General features: G+C 38.2%; 1 protein-coding gene across 4 annotated transcripts in view; it reads left to right on the forward strand.

Annotated features, from left to right (window-relative positions):
* The window catches only part of LOC138185055 (neural-cadherin), a 235,953-nt gene that overhangs the window by 25,829 nt on the left and 195,123 nt on the right, over window positions 1-15,001 (forward strand). For 2 of the 4 annotated variants that reach the window (XM_069123654.1, XM_069123653.1), the window contains exons 2-3: window positions 10,764-12,136; window positions 12,595-12,639. In XM_069123654.1, the coding sequence (XP_068979755.1) occupies window positions 10,834-12,136; window positions 12,595-12,639 (1,348 nt within the window). In that variant the 5' untranslated portion in view covers window positions 10,764-10,833. Of the gene's footprint in view, window positions 1-10,763; window positions 12,137-12,594; window positions 12,640-13,935; window positions 13,945-15,001 lie in introns of all 4 variants that reach the window. The other 2 variants (XM_069123662.1, XM_069123655.1) reach the window with 2 other exon arrangements.

Genomic DNA, 15,001 nt, shown 5'->3' on the forward strand with positions numbered 1-15,001 from the left:
CATTCTTTATGGCCGTTGTCCTAGGTCGTCATGGAGACCTCCACCCTCGAAGTTCATTAGGGATACTGGCGAACTCTAAAGTGTTCTTTGAACGTGTCGTATCAGAATTCTCCTGCCGTCATGGGGTTTGACATCTATGGAACATCTACTATAGTTACGATGTTTCAGTTGCTCCTGTCATCGGAGTTCTCGTTTCTAGTTTCCTCAAGCCAGTTCTCCCCTATCTCTCCGTTATTATCTACCTGAAAGCTGCTGCTATCTCGCTAGATTGAACAGATGCTAAGGAATTTTTTCTTTTACGGGAAATAACGTTTAAGTAACATGGAATTACTGATATTCAAGCGTGAAAGTAGGCGCCAATTCTTGAAGAAAGAAATAATTCTTTTTGTTTGGAATAATCGTTGAAATTGATAAGAATGAAAATCGAGGACACGAAAAATTCATCGATCAAATGCCACGTTCAATTATCTCCTGTTCAAATGTCGCATTATCGACGTGCTTGTGATTACATTACACCACCACAAGACTTACCAATATACGATTCTCGGTTTAAAAGGATCGGGCGTTTTACATCGCACGCAAACACACATGGCTCTTGATGAAACGGTCGTACCGTACAATTACACACGTTTGCCAATGAAATTTGCATTGCATGGACGTGGACGTGGCCGTGGCGTTGCAAACTTTGACTAATAACCTGCGACAACAGCGAGCGTAGCTATACAATATTATTTGTCAGGCCAACGAACTCGAAACGTCAATATTGCAGCATACTTATAGGGTGGTCGGTTGTTATTTCAGGAGAAAGAAATCGATCGCGCGTGCCTTCTCGATGATCGCTGTCCCCCTCGTTGGAGCGAACGTTGCGACTTGCGCCGCCCGTAACCCCTCATTAACCCCTTTCAATGATTCGAGTGCTCGCGATAATAACCCCCGTTATTACCGGTTTTTTGGCCTCCCTCAGTTTTGTCCGTTAAACGCGCGCCATCCCAGACGGCCACGTCACTTTCTTAGAAAACATTGCGCGGCTCGTTAGCATGCGGTACTTACTCCTCATAATTGGCTTAATTGAACTCTTCACGTTCATTGCTAATCACCGACGCGATACCGCTCTTACGGTCCCTAGAATTCGTGCATGGTTTCCAAGGTACTCGTACCGCGTCGAGTGTCAAAGAAGAAGTTTTTCGTCGACGAGTTTAGAAGAATTTTCACGAAGAATTTTGCGAGAAATGTTTTTTGGAGAATAAAATAGAAAATTGATGGAACCTGGAAAGAGAAATTGGGAATCATCGTGCATTAGTAATAACGCATCAGTAATAAATAGATCTAAGAATATAAATATATTTTTAAATTGTATAAATATCCTATAAATTTATAAGTCTCGATAAATGTCTAATTTAACGTAACTTAATATTTGAGTGAGTTGCTTTCACGTTTTAAACGAACATATTCAAAGGGTATTCTATAAGAGGACAATATAACGTCAAGCAAATGTTACGAAAGCGTTCCATATTTTACTTAGGAAATTATTTTCAGCGATGTTTTAATAAATTCAACGACTCTGTTACTTAATAAGCCAATACGAAACACATATACCAATTACGAAACTCCTCTGGTAAACATATCGTTTTATAGCTTCACAAATTACCTACATCATTCAGGTTTCCTGCTGAATGAACCACGCGCGGACGATGCAATAAACAAAACAACGTAGAGGGTTGTATCTCGTTTAAAAATACCCACATAAAATGCCAACATTTTCCTGCTGCTCGAGAACTTGGAAGATCTCTCTTCCAAGTGGCTTGACTAATAAATAAAATTGAAACGTCACGCTAATTCACCAGAAAAATCATACGGGCACGGCCTCACACTCTTCGTAGGTTGAAAACTTTTTAATGTTTTATATCGTATGATCTTCGATAAATGGGCTTCGACGATCCTTTTAATAAAAACTCACCCATCCATACTGGTTTCTGTCCGTACTCTTCAATTATTCCCGCATGTGCCCCTTGTAATTCCTCGAGCCGCAAATCGAGCAACATAAGTTATTAATCTTCGATGAAGGAAGGTGTAGCTTTGTAAAACATTTAAAAACCAGGTATTATCGTTTATCCATGAAATATATCAACACGATTTAATTGATTCGTATTTCAAATTGGTGTTGGTGTAACGTAATTTTCCGCGCCTCTTATTAATTTCAATCGAACATTCTTAGCATCATAACTTGTAATATATTAACACGTAGTTTATTGTTTATTCAATTTCGTTTTTGGTTTATTGATCTTTTATTCGAATTACGTTGATGCTGTAACACGGACAGATCGATAGCGACGAAAGTTAGAAAACGACATTGAAGGGATTGTATAAAGCATTAGTGCTATTAATAATCCATTATGTTTTCTTTTCTTTGATAAATGAACGATGACAGGAAAGTAGAACGGGAGTCTATTTTTGTTTCATTCGCTAACATCTTACCGGATAAGTATGTGACATGTGTGGACAAAAATAAATATTATTTGACTCATTCAGGGTATATAAGACGTCTCTTCCTTTCTCTACAGTTTCTGTACAGTTTCAAACTTATCTTATAATCCATTTATCGATGATCATAAATACTTTGCAACAATTAGATATCGTAAAAAAGAACGTAACGAACAGTCTGGAAAAATAGAGCGCACAGGAAACGAAGGTACAACTTGATCGAATTAACGATCAATGCTCCGTGCGCGAGTGATCAAAATGTGAAAATGTGTCGATGAAACGTGGCGTTGCATCGAGATTTCGGATTTCATAATGAAAAGTTTAATTACGAAATAATCAGCTGCGTCGCGACTGCTTCGTGAATTTCTACGCGTTTAAATACACGTACCGCGATCGTGTGTGCGTGCGTAGATGTACGTCAGTTGCAATAGTTTTTGCAACGTGGTCGTCGATGTATAACTACCGTTTAATCCTAAAATTGATACTGACGCTAACGAATGACCTGTCGATTCCTGCTGCATGACCAGCCGCCTATCTACCCCTGTTTCCACACTCGTCTCACCTATACTATCGCCACAATTTGCCGATAGCTCATTCTCTGTATTCTTCAGATTCGCTGATCACTTTTTTTTTTTTTTTTTTTTTGATATCGTTGTCGTTGATTTTCGACGATTTAATTGGTGATGGTCGCATCGTTACAAGCATTCCTTCGGGTGTTACGTCGATCTCACGTTAATTTAATGCTGCATCGCTTGCAACGAAAAGATCGATCTTGGTATATGGAATTGGAGAAGTTTTCGTGGGGATTAAATTGTTCGGTGATGGTAGAATCGCAAAAGGAAGTTGGATGTGTAGATAAATAGGCTTGAATTGTTTTTCTTCGAGTAAGTTTAGTGAGAAATATTCCTATGATATTGTAGTATAGACATAGTACTTTGATAATGAGTTAAAAATATTGCGATAGTTTTTTTTTTTTTAGTATAATTTTGTCTTGTTAGAGAGAAGGGAGTTGTACAGAAAGAAATCAAAATTATAAAGATATAGAAGAATGTAAAATTAACTTTTTCCGTTTGTACTTTGTCAGGATGTTCTATGTGTATAAGTAAGAAGAAAAAATTATATATAAGAATGAAAGTTACAAAGATATTGATATAGACCGAAAAGGTAATACTAACCGGAGAATAGAACTAGTAAATCGTTGAGTAATTTAAAAGATATAAAATATGTGGGTTTTTGTGTACGTCAGTTGGACTCGGTAACATATTAAAATAGATTCGTGTAATTGAAAAAATGTAATCGCAGGACGAACGGTTAAAATAACAAAGACACGGTTTGTAGCGTAATTCGTAGTGTTCCGAACTTTCAGAAAGTTTCACAGTAGCTGAAAATAGAATTACGCGAGCTAGGAAACTTTTCCATTTTATAATGTAATTAAAGTACACCTCACAAACTGACAGCCAGGCCTTTAAATCTGTGACAAGTTTTAATTTCCGCTGGTATATTAAATAATTTTACTCGAGCTTTTATTTATTTATTTTAATATAAATATTTCGATCGATGTTTTCGTTTCGCAATATATTGAAATTATTTCAGGAACAACTGTAAGATAAGCTTTCGCATTCATAGGTTCTTCTTGTTTCTTCAAATCAAAGCAGAAAGCAACTAACTTTCATTTCTCTTGGAGGATACACGGTTTCAGCGAATTGTGCATTCAATAGACAATCAAATGTCGTTTGAAGAAAAGGCTTCCATGGCAGATCCACGAGCAACGCGAGCTGAAAACAATTGTTTCACGTCGAAACGCGTAGTAGCGTGCTCTCTTTCAGCGATATCGCGTTAGCGATTTCGAGTTTGCCGGTGCTTTATTCTTTCGGCCTGGAAACCATAACAGTAATGAAAGTTCCGAGATGCATAAAGACTCGGTTGCTAGGTTTCGTGGCCTGGCCGCGATATACATGGATTTCTTTGGTGTGGCTAAAAGCCTCCTGTGGTTTTAACGAAAGCCAGAAAATCTCGATCCTTTTGTTACATTGCTGAGATCGTAAATGATGAGATTTAGAATCCTTCGTTCCCTCGTTACAAAGATCACTGTTGACATTAATGTACATAATGTACATAAAACAATCGTAAAACATCAGACTATATATATAATTAATAATTTACAATATTTAGTAATTTACAAGTACATAATTATTTCGAATCGCGTGTATAAATTATAGGCATACTTATAATACATGTTAGCTTGTCCCATTTCAGAAATTACATTCGTTTAAAACACGTGTATTGGCATATCAACGATTTGCTTTAATCATCGAAGCATAAAATGTATTTTATTCACTGTTTGTTGTTGCGGCTCTATTTGACCAGTCATATATTCGGTTAATTGAATATTTGTAGTTTGTTCAGTTTCAGCAGATTCGTTTCTGTCGTTCATTATGCATAAAATGATATATATCGTCAAGCCCTTTCAATAGCTCTTTGTACAAACATATACGTGTATACATCTATTTCGTGTATCGTTTTATCATCAAATAAAACCAAAAGAATGATCGTATCAGAGGTATCAAAGTTGATATCGATTTAATGAGTAAGTACATATTGAAATGTTATTATAACTCTTGTATCACTATACTGCGACCTTTTCTGCGAATTTATATTTTTATCAGTACATGACTAAGAAATAGAGTCTATATCATGACTAGAGATTTGTTGTTTCACCCATTAAAATTCAAAAACACGAGTACCTGTTGTATTTTGAATACTATACGTAACAGATATATGTGTATTTGCATATCATATATATTTCAGCCATTCTCGAACCTTTAGATCTTAAATAAATCTATAAGGATAGATATAACATAAGTACCATATAACAAGAACACATAAATTGTGCATTATTTATTGAAAAAGTCGTTCGTTCTTTGGAAATCGTATTTACAAGTCTTTTTGTAAAATTAACGATCAAATTTCATTATTACCGCGTAAAAATAAATCTGGCACAAACGATTTATTAATGTATCGTATCTTATTATAATTTTCGTGCAAAATATCTAAATAAACGATTCAGCCAAAATTGAATCGGAAGTTAAAATTTCCGCCCGATATACATAAACAATGTTAATTTCGCTATTGTTTCGTGCATGTAATACGATCGTGCCATTTAGATTAATAATATTTAGCATAATCACAGATATAAGCACAATTGTTGAGCATCGTGATTAATGTTATTTTATATTAATTTCGAGGAATAATGTCTGCCAACGCATAGCCGGCGAGCATCCAACAATTTCTTCGCGCAGTTAAACGAACAGTAAATCGTGTTGAGGGTCATATGGCAAATATTTTGTGGATTGCTTGTCGGCAACCAGACGCGAAAGGTGATCAGAATCTGAATAAAAATGTTTCATTTCCGTTAAAAAATGTCTGTACTTAATAATGATATTCATAAAACGGTTTCGCATATATTTTCTTCTCTCATACGAAAGTAAAGTCGATTATTCCAGCAGCGTGTGTGTCGTTTTTAATTCCGATAATCGAGGTTTTACTATAATAGCATACTAAGGAAAGAGAAGCGAAAAAAGTTTCGAAAATCCGATAATTCAACGGAAGTCGTCGGTGTTCTGTGTAAAGAATGCACGATGCGTGTAGAGAAGATGAGAAGGGATCGTTTGCCTTCCGACATTTCGAAAATTATACGGATCGAGCGTCGTGAAATCGCGTGGGCACGCACACGAACCCATCGAGCGACGCTCGGGGATAAATCTTCGCTGTTAATAGGCTTATGTCACGATTTAATACGAGCTCCACGGGTTCACGACGATCGAAGAAAAAGGCTACGCGTTCGGTCTGGTAATATGCCGTGTAAGCGGATCGCTTTATCGTGAAACACATCGGGATTCTCCTTGTCTTTGGCGACAATTTCGTGTTAATGTTAATTGAGAAACGATGCGATGTACAATGGCGATATAATTTGTTTTTCATGCTTGTCTCTCGTAGAAAGGTTTTTATTAAGATAAAGGTTAGTAACTGGATGAAACGCGACGAGGTTTTCTTTTAAGGGACCCGAATCTGATATTTCTCAGCGCACTGTCATTTACATACGAATCCTCGCATTTCATGGATTATCTTTTTTTTAAGACACTCGACGAAGAAAGAATGAAAAAGTTACGCAACCACGATGAAAGGCGGGAAGAAGAGAATAATACGAATAAGTCTATCAGAGATCCCTGATGCGGCATTTCGCAAACATTTCCGCGGTATTCGCATAATCGCGTAATAACTTAATCTGTTTCAGTTATTCAACGTAAGAGCTCGATTCCACCTCCGATTTTCAGGCTCATGAATGAATAATTACGGATTACTCGACGTGGAAAGAACTTTTGAACGAGAAAAGCGTGTCGTGTGGAATATTTTCGCAAACTTTTGCTCCATGAATAGCAAAAACGTTTTATCGAACTTCCTTCTATTCTACGCTAGAATCTCTACCATACTAATTAAATTAACAGAATCTTAATTTTATCTCGTTGAATGCTCAGATACACGCTCAAGCAGGATTACCTAAATAATAATTAGTCCTTTTAACTTTTTTAAAGGTTCTTCCTACTTGTAACATTGTAGTTTGAGTAGTTCGTTCAGTAGAAACAATTCTGTCTAAAGCTCTGATAAAATGAAATTCGAAATTTCTTTATATCGTATCTTAATACATCGATCTGTGTGAGATAAAAGTTACTGTATTTTAGTATGTATTATACAAAAGTATCGGACCACCTACTAAACGGAAACAGTTTGTTTTTACGTCGTAATTCCAAAGAGCGCTTAAGAATTATTGGTAGTCCTCGAAACACAATGACGTAGCCTTAAGCTACATTCGACACTCGATCTACGCGTCAGATCATTCGATCTAATCTATGATACTTACTAACTTTTCAACTCGTCGCTTATTAACAGCCCCAAAAAACCAATCTAATCTTTCGACCCTTTTTTTCTCATCGTGTTTAACTGCGAGTTGTTCGGTTTACACAGCGGCATCTTACTGGATTTAAAAGGAAGAGGCCTGTAAGAAGGAAGTCGGACGTCTGTCACAAGTGCGTCTCTCAGTTTCTTTTTGAAGGGCGGCTGGTATGGGTCGATGTATCGTTTCGTTTTCCATGCTGGAGCTTGGCTGGTCCCAGCTGAAGGCAGTCACTTAATACGTTTCAAGGAGGGATTAGGTATCGTGTTTCTCGGGACTCCGGACTTAACCGTATAACGCTCGCCCGGCCCCTGGCATCTGCTCTCACTGCGAATTATGACGTCGTTGATTCGCAGGGCCGAATAACGTGACCTTCCACGATCGCTTTCCGATTACAGACCGCTGGAAACGTTGCAGGGTCTTCGAGAATAGGGATACAATTCCCCCGTAGCCACTGTTTTTGGAAGAAATTAAGCACCAGGGATGTTAAATGAGAATTCTGTAAGGTTTAAAAGGATTGAAGTGCTTAAGTAGTAGAAAGAGTAGTTTGGGTAACTGTAATAGAGGGAATTTGGTTGAACAGTTACATATGCGTACACATTAGCGAATTTCTTTGTAGAAGAGAGCTACATTCCAGCAATATTATTTTGGGAATTTTTGGAGATCGAGGTTGGAAGGGATGGAAGTGCTCGAATTTTTGGTAGAGAGGATTCGGTAACTGTAACGAATGATATTCTACTATGGAATGGAAGTCTACCATTTTTGGATTTTTGAACATATTAAAAAAAAAAAAAGGAAGAAGAGAAATAAAAGATTTGAGAGTTTCACACGTCCTGATTATAATTATGACCGCAATTGTTAAAACTTTGGTGGCTTCCGAAAGGTATTGAACCGCATTGTGTAGTTTCCCAAACAGATATATTTGACAAAAACGAAATAGACGTCGTACAGGAAAATCTTGAATATACCACTTACGAAGAGTGATGCACTAATCCGTAATTGAAGCAATTGAATGGAGTATATAACAGTTAACGTCTAGACACCCAATATCAGAGATATTCATAATTATTTCCTTACATCCCATAGCTATAGCTTTTCATAGATCTCGTATTGTATCATTGTACGAAGAATAATTCCAATCAAGCGTAAAACGATTAGAATTGAAAACCGATATTTCAATCCAATTGAGATTATTCCATCATCGAATATCGCATTTTTCCTCGTGTATGTTCTTGTAAAATTTTACGCATTATATCTGCCATTTTTCGTCGCGTTATTTTTAATTCTGCTAATTGACGTGACAAACGATACAAATTGTTGCGGCCATGTCGATAAAAATCTGAATTTGCATAAATATCCTAGCGATTATACACTACACATCGCCTCCCTCAAGAACGATTCTTACAGAATTTACCATATACGTAAATTATATATTTTTACGTATTATTTATTCCAAATATCGTTGCCGTTTAAATTCTTGTAAGAGCATAAACACATTCGCAACCTACTCATAGGTATTTCTCGAGATGGGCGTGTAAAAAGCGAGCACGATGTAAACAATGAACGCGGAAAACGCGAGCGTGGAAGAAACTGCAATCATCGCGTCATTGTCCCCTTTTGTCGGTGGAAATATCAATACTCTGGCGCTGGTTGCTGCTTCTGGTGTTCGTTGGATCCAAGCCGAGAGGCAGGAGAGACACGGACGCGACGCGATGAACAATGTCCGCAACGTTGCACCGGAAATAAGAACCGGCGCGTACGAGTTGACCATTGTCATTTAGTAAGCCCCCTGTTCCATTTGATTCTATTCACGCCCCGGGGAGGACCGGATGTGAGGTCAGCCGCGGCTCGTTTAAGTTCGAAACTACTCCGGTGAAAAAAGGCCCACAAAGGACGAGACATTTTCGCGTGACAACGCGTGACAACGTCTCCTGCGTTTAGCCTCGGTTCATTGTTACCTTTTCAATTTCTCAACGCTTCTCAATTTCTCGACGCGAAGGAATTCCTTCTTTCTACGTTGAATAATTGATCAGTTGAAATGGTAAAGAAGGAAGGGAATTACCAAAAGCGAAGATTTCCAATCGAAGTAAAAAACGTATCTTCTTATTGAAACGCGGGTATTGTTCATACAAATTGTATCGATATCGCAAGGAAAAACAAAATCTACGTTCTTACGAATAAACAAAACGGTAATCAAAGAACTTTTTCGGTTTTAAATGTGATGATTAATAAGATACATATATGTGTATATTATCGTTTATAAAATATACACAAAGTGATTGGATCTTTGTACAAATGAATTTTTATTTTCAACTATTTAAACGAGATGCGAAAAATTGAAATACGCGACGTAGATATAGGCAAAGTATCTTGCCCATCGTTTAAACAGTAAACACAAATCAACCATGAACATACCCGTTTCGTGAATAGTCCGAAAATTAACCACTCGATATGTCCACAACATGGTGTTCCATACCGTATCAGCAGCGCGATAAGCAGCTAAGTGTTGAAACGCAATTTAAAGCCGACCCTTCATGATGAGAATAGCACGAATTCTGCTAATCATGCCCCATCGTGGCTTCATTCAGTTCGATTCACCTTCCAATTTCAACAGCTTTCAGAAATCGATACAACAGTTCGTGCTATGCCGATAGTACCAGTAATTGTACGCCGACGCAATTAAAATAAAAATATTCAATAAATCCTTGACTTATAACAAACCAAACAAATATTATGCAATCACACGAATAAATCATTTACGTTTTGCTTATGACGATGCTCGTGTTGTCATCGTCACATGGATGACGATGCGGTCGTGTAGACGTATACGCGCGAACTGTTTAAAGGGAGGCATAAATCTAAATCAGCCAGTGGATTATAGTCGACGAAATAATTTATCGTCGTTTCGGGATTGCCGAGCTTCGTTTCTCGCGCAATTTTCGCGAGATAAACGACAATCGATCTTTCTCAACCCCAACGAATTTCGAAAGCTGCTGACAAATCAAATATTTCGTTCGCAGAGAAAACGATTGTTCGATAATTCGATCCTTCTCTTCGTTTGATTATTTACAATCGCATCAATCACCATAATAAGTTATTACCGACTCAATTGAAATCATATTTCCAACAAAATTAGATTCTAAAGCAGATTCTTAGTTTCAGAACGACGTTTCAATACGAGCGAAATTATGCTGTACCATTCCTTATATTTAACATACGTTCCATCATAGATAAATGAAAGGAAAGGTACCTCCAATTGATAACGTAGAAACCATTTAAAACTTTGTCCGGAACACTTCGACTAATTCCACCGTATCTCGTAAAATTTCAGGTGGTGTCAGCACTCATGCTTTAGTAAAACAGCGAAGAAACTGAGAGAGGAGCGGATAAGAGGCAGCACGATGTGGCGTATACTCGTGGTCGCGGTCCTGCTGGTGACCACGGTGTCGGTGGACGGCGATAAAGTGGTGGTTCTGCCTCATGACGTCTACCCGGGCTACGAAGTGACGCTATTCAACACAAAACGGCCATCGAACTTTCATCTAATGGAGAACAATTTTTCCAAGTTCTTCACCGTGCTCGGGAACGGTCTGGTGATGACCACGTCCGATTTATCGCCGTTGGTCGATCGACCAGTCAACCTTATCGTACTGGAGGAATTGGCCAACAGCACCGAAACGCATTTCCTTCATCTCTACGTAATTAATCGCAGAAATATGATCACCTTCTCGCACGATCACTTGGGCGAGGGAGAGGTTGCAGAGAATTCTGCTGCAGGCACCTTGATCGACGGTTTCCCTGTTCTAAGGGCTCGAGGGAGCTTTCCGGTTCATTATACCATTCTGCCGGACGAGACAGGCGACAGACCGTTCGCCTTGAAAGAGGAGGATTCGAATCAAACGGGATTCAACTTGACGTTGAACAGCCAAAAGGAGGGCGTCAGAGTGGTGACCGCAAAACCTCTGGATCGAGAGACTAAGAAGCTTTACACGGTCGTGATCCACGCTTCTGACGGCTATCTGCTCAGCAGTTCGCAAATCAACGGCCTGGTGCACGTGTTGGACGAGAACGACAACAGTCCCGTGTTCGAAAAGGAGCAGTACACGTTCGAGATCAGACCGACCAGCTCGGACGGTATTAACAAGAACTCTGTCGCTCTTCCTGGCTGGAAACGATTCTCCACCGTGGGCAAGGTGGCGGCGAAGGACGCTGACGGTGACAAAGTCGCGTACAAATTGCTTACACCGAGCAGCCTACTGGTGGTCGTGCCACAGACCGGGGAACTGATGCTCGTTGGCGAACCGGAAATTACCATGGAGGAGGACAGCGAATGCGTGGTGATCGTGGAGGCCCACGATGTGCGTAGCCCGAGTCGATCGACAGAGAAACCGGCCAAGGTTGTCGTAAGATTTTTAACGTCCGATTCGACGGAGGTGGAGGTACATAGAATACAGAAGAGAAGAGTGACGAGAGCTGTTAGGCCTACGAAGAAGGTGGACTTCACGGAAGCGGACGGCGACGTCGAGGGAAAAATCGCGTTTTATTTGGAAAAGGAGAATGAGAAAGAGACGTACAAGATCAGGGATGAGAATAAGTGGGTCACGGTAGACTCGAATGGTTCGGTTATAGTCAAACAAAAATGGGATTACGAGGAGCTGGGGTCGGAAAAGACCATTGATTTTTGGGTGACTATTACGAACACAGGTAAATTATCTAAGACGCGTAAGGTACTTTTAACCATATCTTGAGATATTTCTTCGCGAATTTGTCTAGATAATCGTATATCGTTTAGATTTCTTCATTTGTTTTTAATTTCTGGTAAAACGGAGCTTTTAAAGGTAGAGAGTGACGAAAGAAATAATAGTACAAAAAATTATGTTAGAAATGTTATAAGATTATTGTTTGGGAGAATTAAACCGTATAATAAAAGATCAAGATATACGTATGACACTTGATAATGAATTATTACTTATGAGTCGCTTTAAAGATTAAGAAACCAAAAAGAGATGATAGTAAAAAAAAGATGCTAGATTTCTTCCCATGTTTCAGAATCACTCTCTACGAAATTTAATTTTTCCGATTGAATTCTTCTCAATCTTTTATAAACATCATATTGTTTCTCTTAATTAATCTTTATTTTGTTATTCGCCCCGTGGCCGAAGAACGGTGTTCGCGGTATCCATCGTACATGCGGTGTCCATTCCACGGTACAATTTTAATTTTTACTCGACATTTTTCCTTCGAACACACCGTACATGGAGCATTCGCCTTCTCATCGTCTATACTGTTGCCTCGGTTATTCTCGTTTCTTCTGCGAATTTTCTCTGAAAGCGGATGAAGGTGTCCCTCGCTTCTTAGAAATAGTGCACGCCAAACGATCATACACTTAATCGATCGATCTCGCGAAAGTAGTAATACGATACAACATCTGGCCGTCGAATTAGGACCACTTAAAACTTCTAACATTTTTCATTCTTCTAATAAAATTGAGAAACGCGTGGAAACTTTAATAGGAAAGTTTATTAATTACCCAAGTGTTATAGATATACGTGGTGTATACTTTAAGACCGGTAAGATTCTACGTGTAAAAGTTTATTTAAGTCACATCTTTCAGAAACGAAGGGAATTTTTTGACAGGTTTGGTGAGATTCGAAACAAAGTTTGATTGATACGTATCTAAATATATTACACGTAATTTTAATTAAAGTGCTATAATGACAAATTACTGGATATACGTGTATAACGATGTCTCTATCTGAACAAAAGTGAATATTAATTTTACCAAAAGCACCTGTATCGTTTTGGTAATTGTAAAAAACCATTTGATAATCCTAATGTTAAATTAATTACGATTGTTCACGCGATCAATAATAATTGAGGCAACGAAGGCAAGACGATTTCTCATTTTCGACATAGAATCGTAATTGCGAAAGTAGAATTTTTGCGCATGGATCCGATTCGATGGTCAGAAGCTGTACAATACGAGGCACGGCAAGAAATATCGAAAGTTTACATCCGGCGTGAAGCTCTCTGCTCTCTGCTCTTTGCTCTTTGCTCGCACGTGGATACAATTTCCTTTCGGAACGGGTAATTGTTCGAACGTGCGGTTCGTACATTGGGGTCGAGCGATAATTACAGTTTCACCGGGAAAAATGTGCGGGGCGCATGTTACGCATGAAGGGGCCGGAAGGAATTAAATTACGTCGTATTCCGGTACGTTAACGTTATTTAGTAACGCGGCTTGCTCGCGAAATTATTACGTTGTCACAGTTTCCAGTATAATGCAGACATCGTTCTCACATTTTAATTTTGTTCTACTTCCTCTTCCTTTTTCTCTTGTTTCAACCCCGTCTGTTTGAATAGACCACGATCTATTAATTATGACAGCTAGCAGGAAACTCAAAGGTATTTCTTGCCGTGCATCCGCACTTTAGTTATCTGTGCTTTTGTGTCACTCTTACTAATAACGAATGTTTTCTTTCCCGCATTCTCGGCTTCCACAGGATTTCAATGTAAGTAGGCACACGTGTCATGCTTATTTTTATATTTTTTCTTACAATCGTACGTTTGCGTGTACTTGGTGTAAAGACAGACGTACTAGGAGTCGATAAAAATTCTATGCTCTTAGTTTTGTACTATGACGGAACAGAATGGATCTTTAAATTGAAATACTTGCGATTAAAAGTTTTGTTTGCTTCAAGAGTGATATATTTTGAAGTATTTCAAAATTGAGATGGTAAAATATTTTCATTTGAATCGGCAAAAGAATGGTATGAAACTAGAATCGGACAATTTTTATCTATACCTCGTATATGAATCGAAACAGCTTTGGTAGCTTAGTAGTTTACGTAGAATGGAACGATCTTATATTCTCTTGCATTAGACGCTTATTCGAATTATAGAGCTTGCTACGTAGAGCGCTGTTTCGCTGGGTCGACAGTGTTTATAAGCGATGACGGAGGAAAATGTAATTTAATAAACTGAATTCCTTTCCTGATGGAAGCTTTAGTGACAGAATGTTTGACGCTATAGCAATTCGGCCTATAGATAAGATTTTAACGCCGTTCTGGACCAATTTTCTAAAAATCTGTTCGTCGTGTCGCGTCGTCAGAATTCGTTAACTTCTCCACGATGTAAGCGAAATATCTTTTAAACTGCACAATACAATATTTACGATATTTACACAGTATCGTTGCAAAAGAAGAACAAATTCCCTATTTTAATCTTTTCATATCAGTCGCAATTGCATTACGGACGTTTATGCAAATTCATATTTTTCTAAATTCAATCAAATCTGAACAGATTTATCTTAACCAATACACGTTCTAACTCGTTGCTTTAAATATTTCATATATCTTTGCATATTACGTGTATCATGCACATAATTGGCACTTGCAAATTTATATCACTATCGCGCTAAATCCATTCACAAACATTTCCATCGATCCAATGTATCGAACACCATTTTCGTAATACCAATGTCAAGTAATTCGAAACGACTGAAATGTTTGAAAAACGTAGGGCCAAGCTTGTTTTATCGTACACCTGAAATAGAATATCGTACTAGAA

The sequence above is a fragment of the Bombus flavifrons genome, chromosome 11, assembly GCF_040668555.2.
Source record: "Bombus flavifrons isolate JBK064 chromosome 11, iyBomFlav1_principal, whole genome shotgun sequence".
In the NCBI taxonomy this organism is placed as follows: Eukaryota; Metazoa; Arthropoda; class Insecta; order Hymenoptera; family Apidae; genus Bombus; species Bombus flavifrons.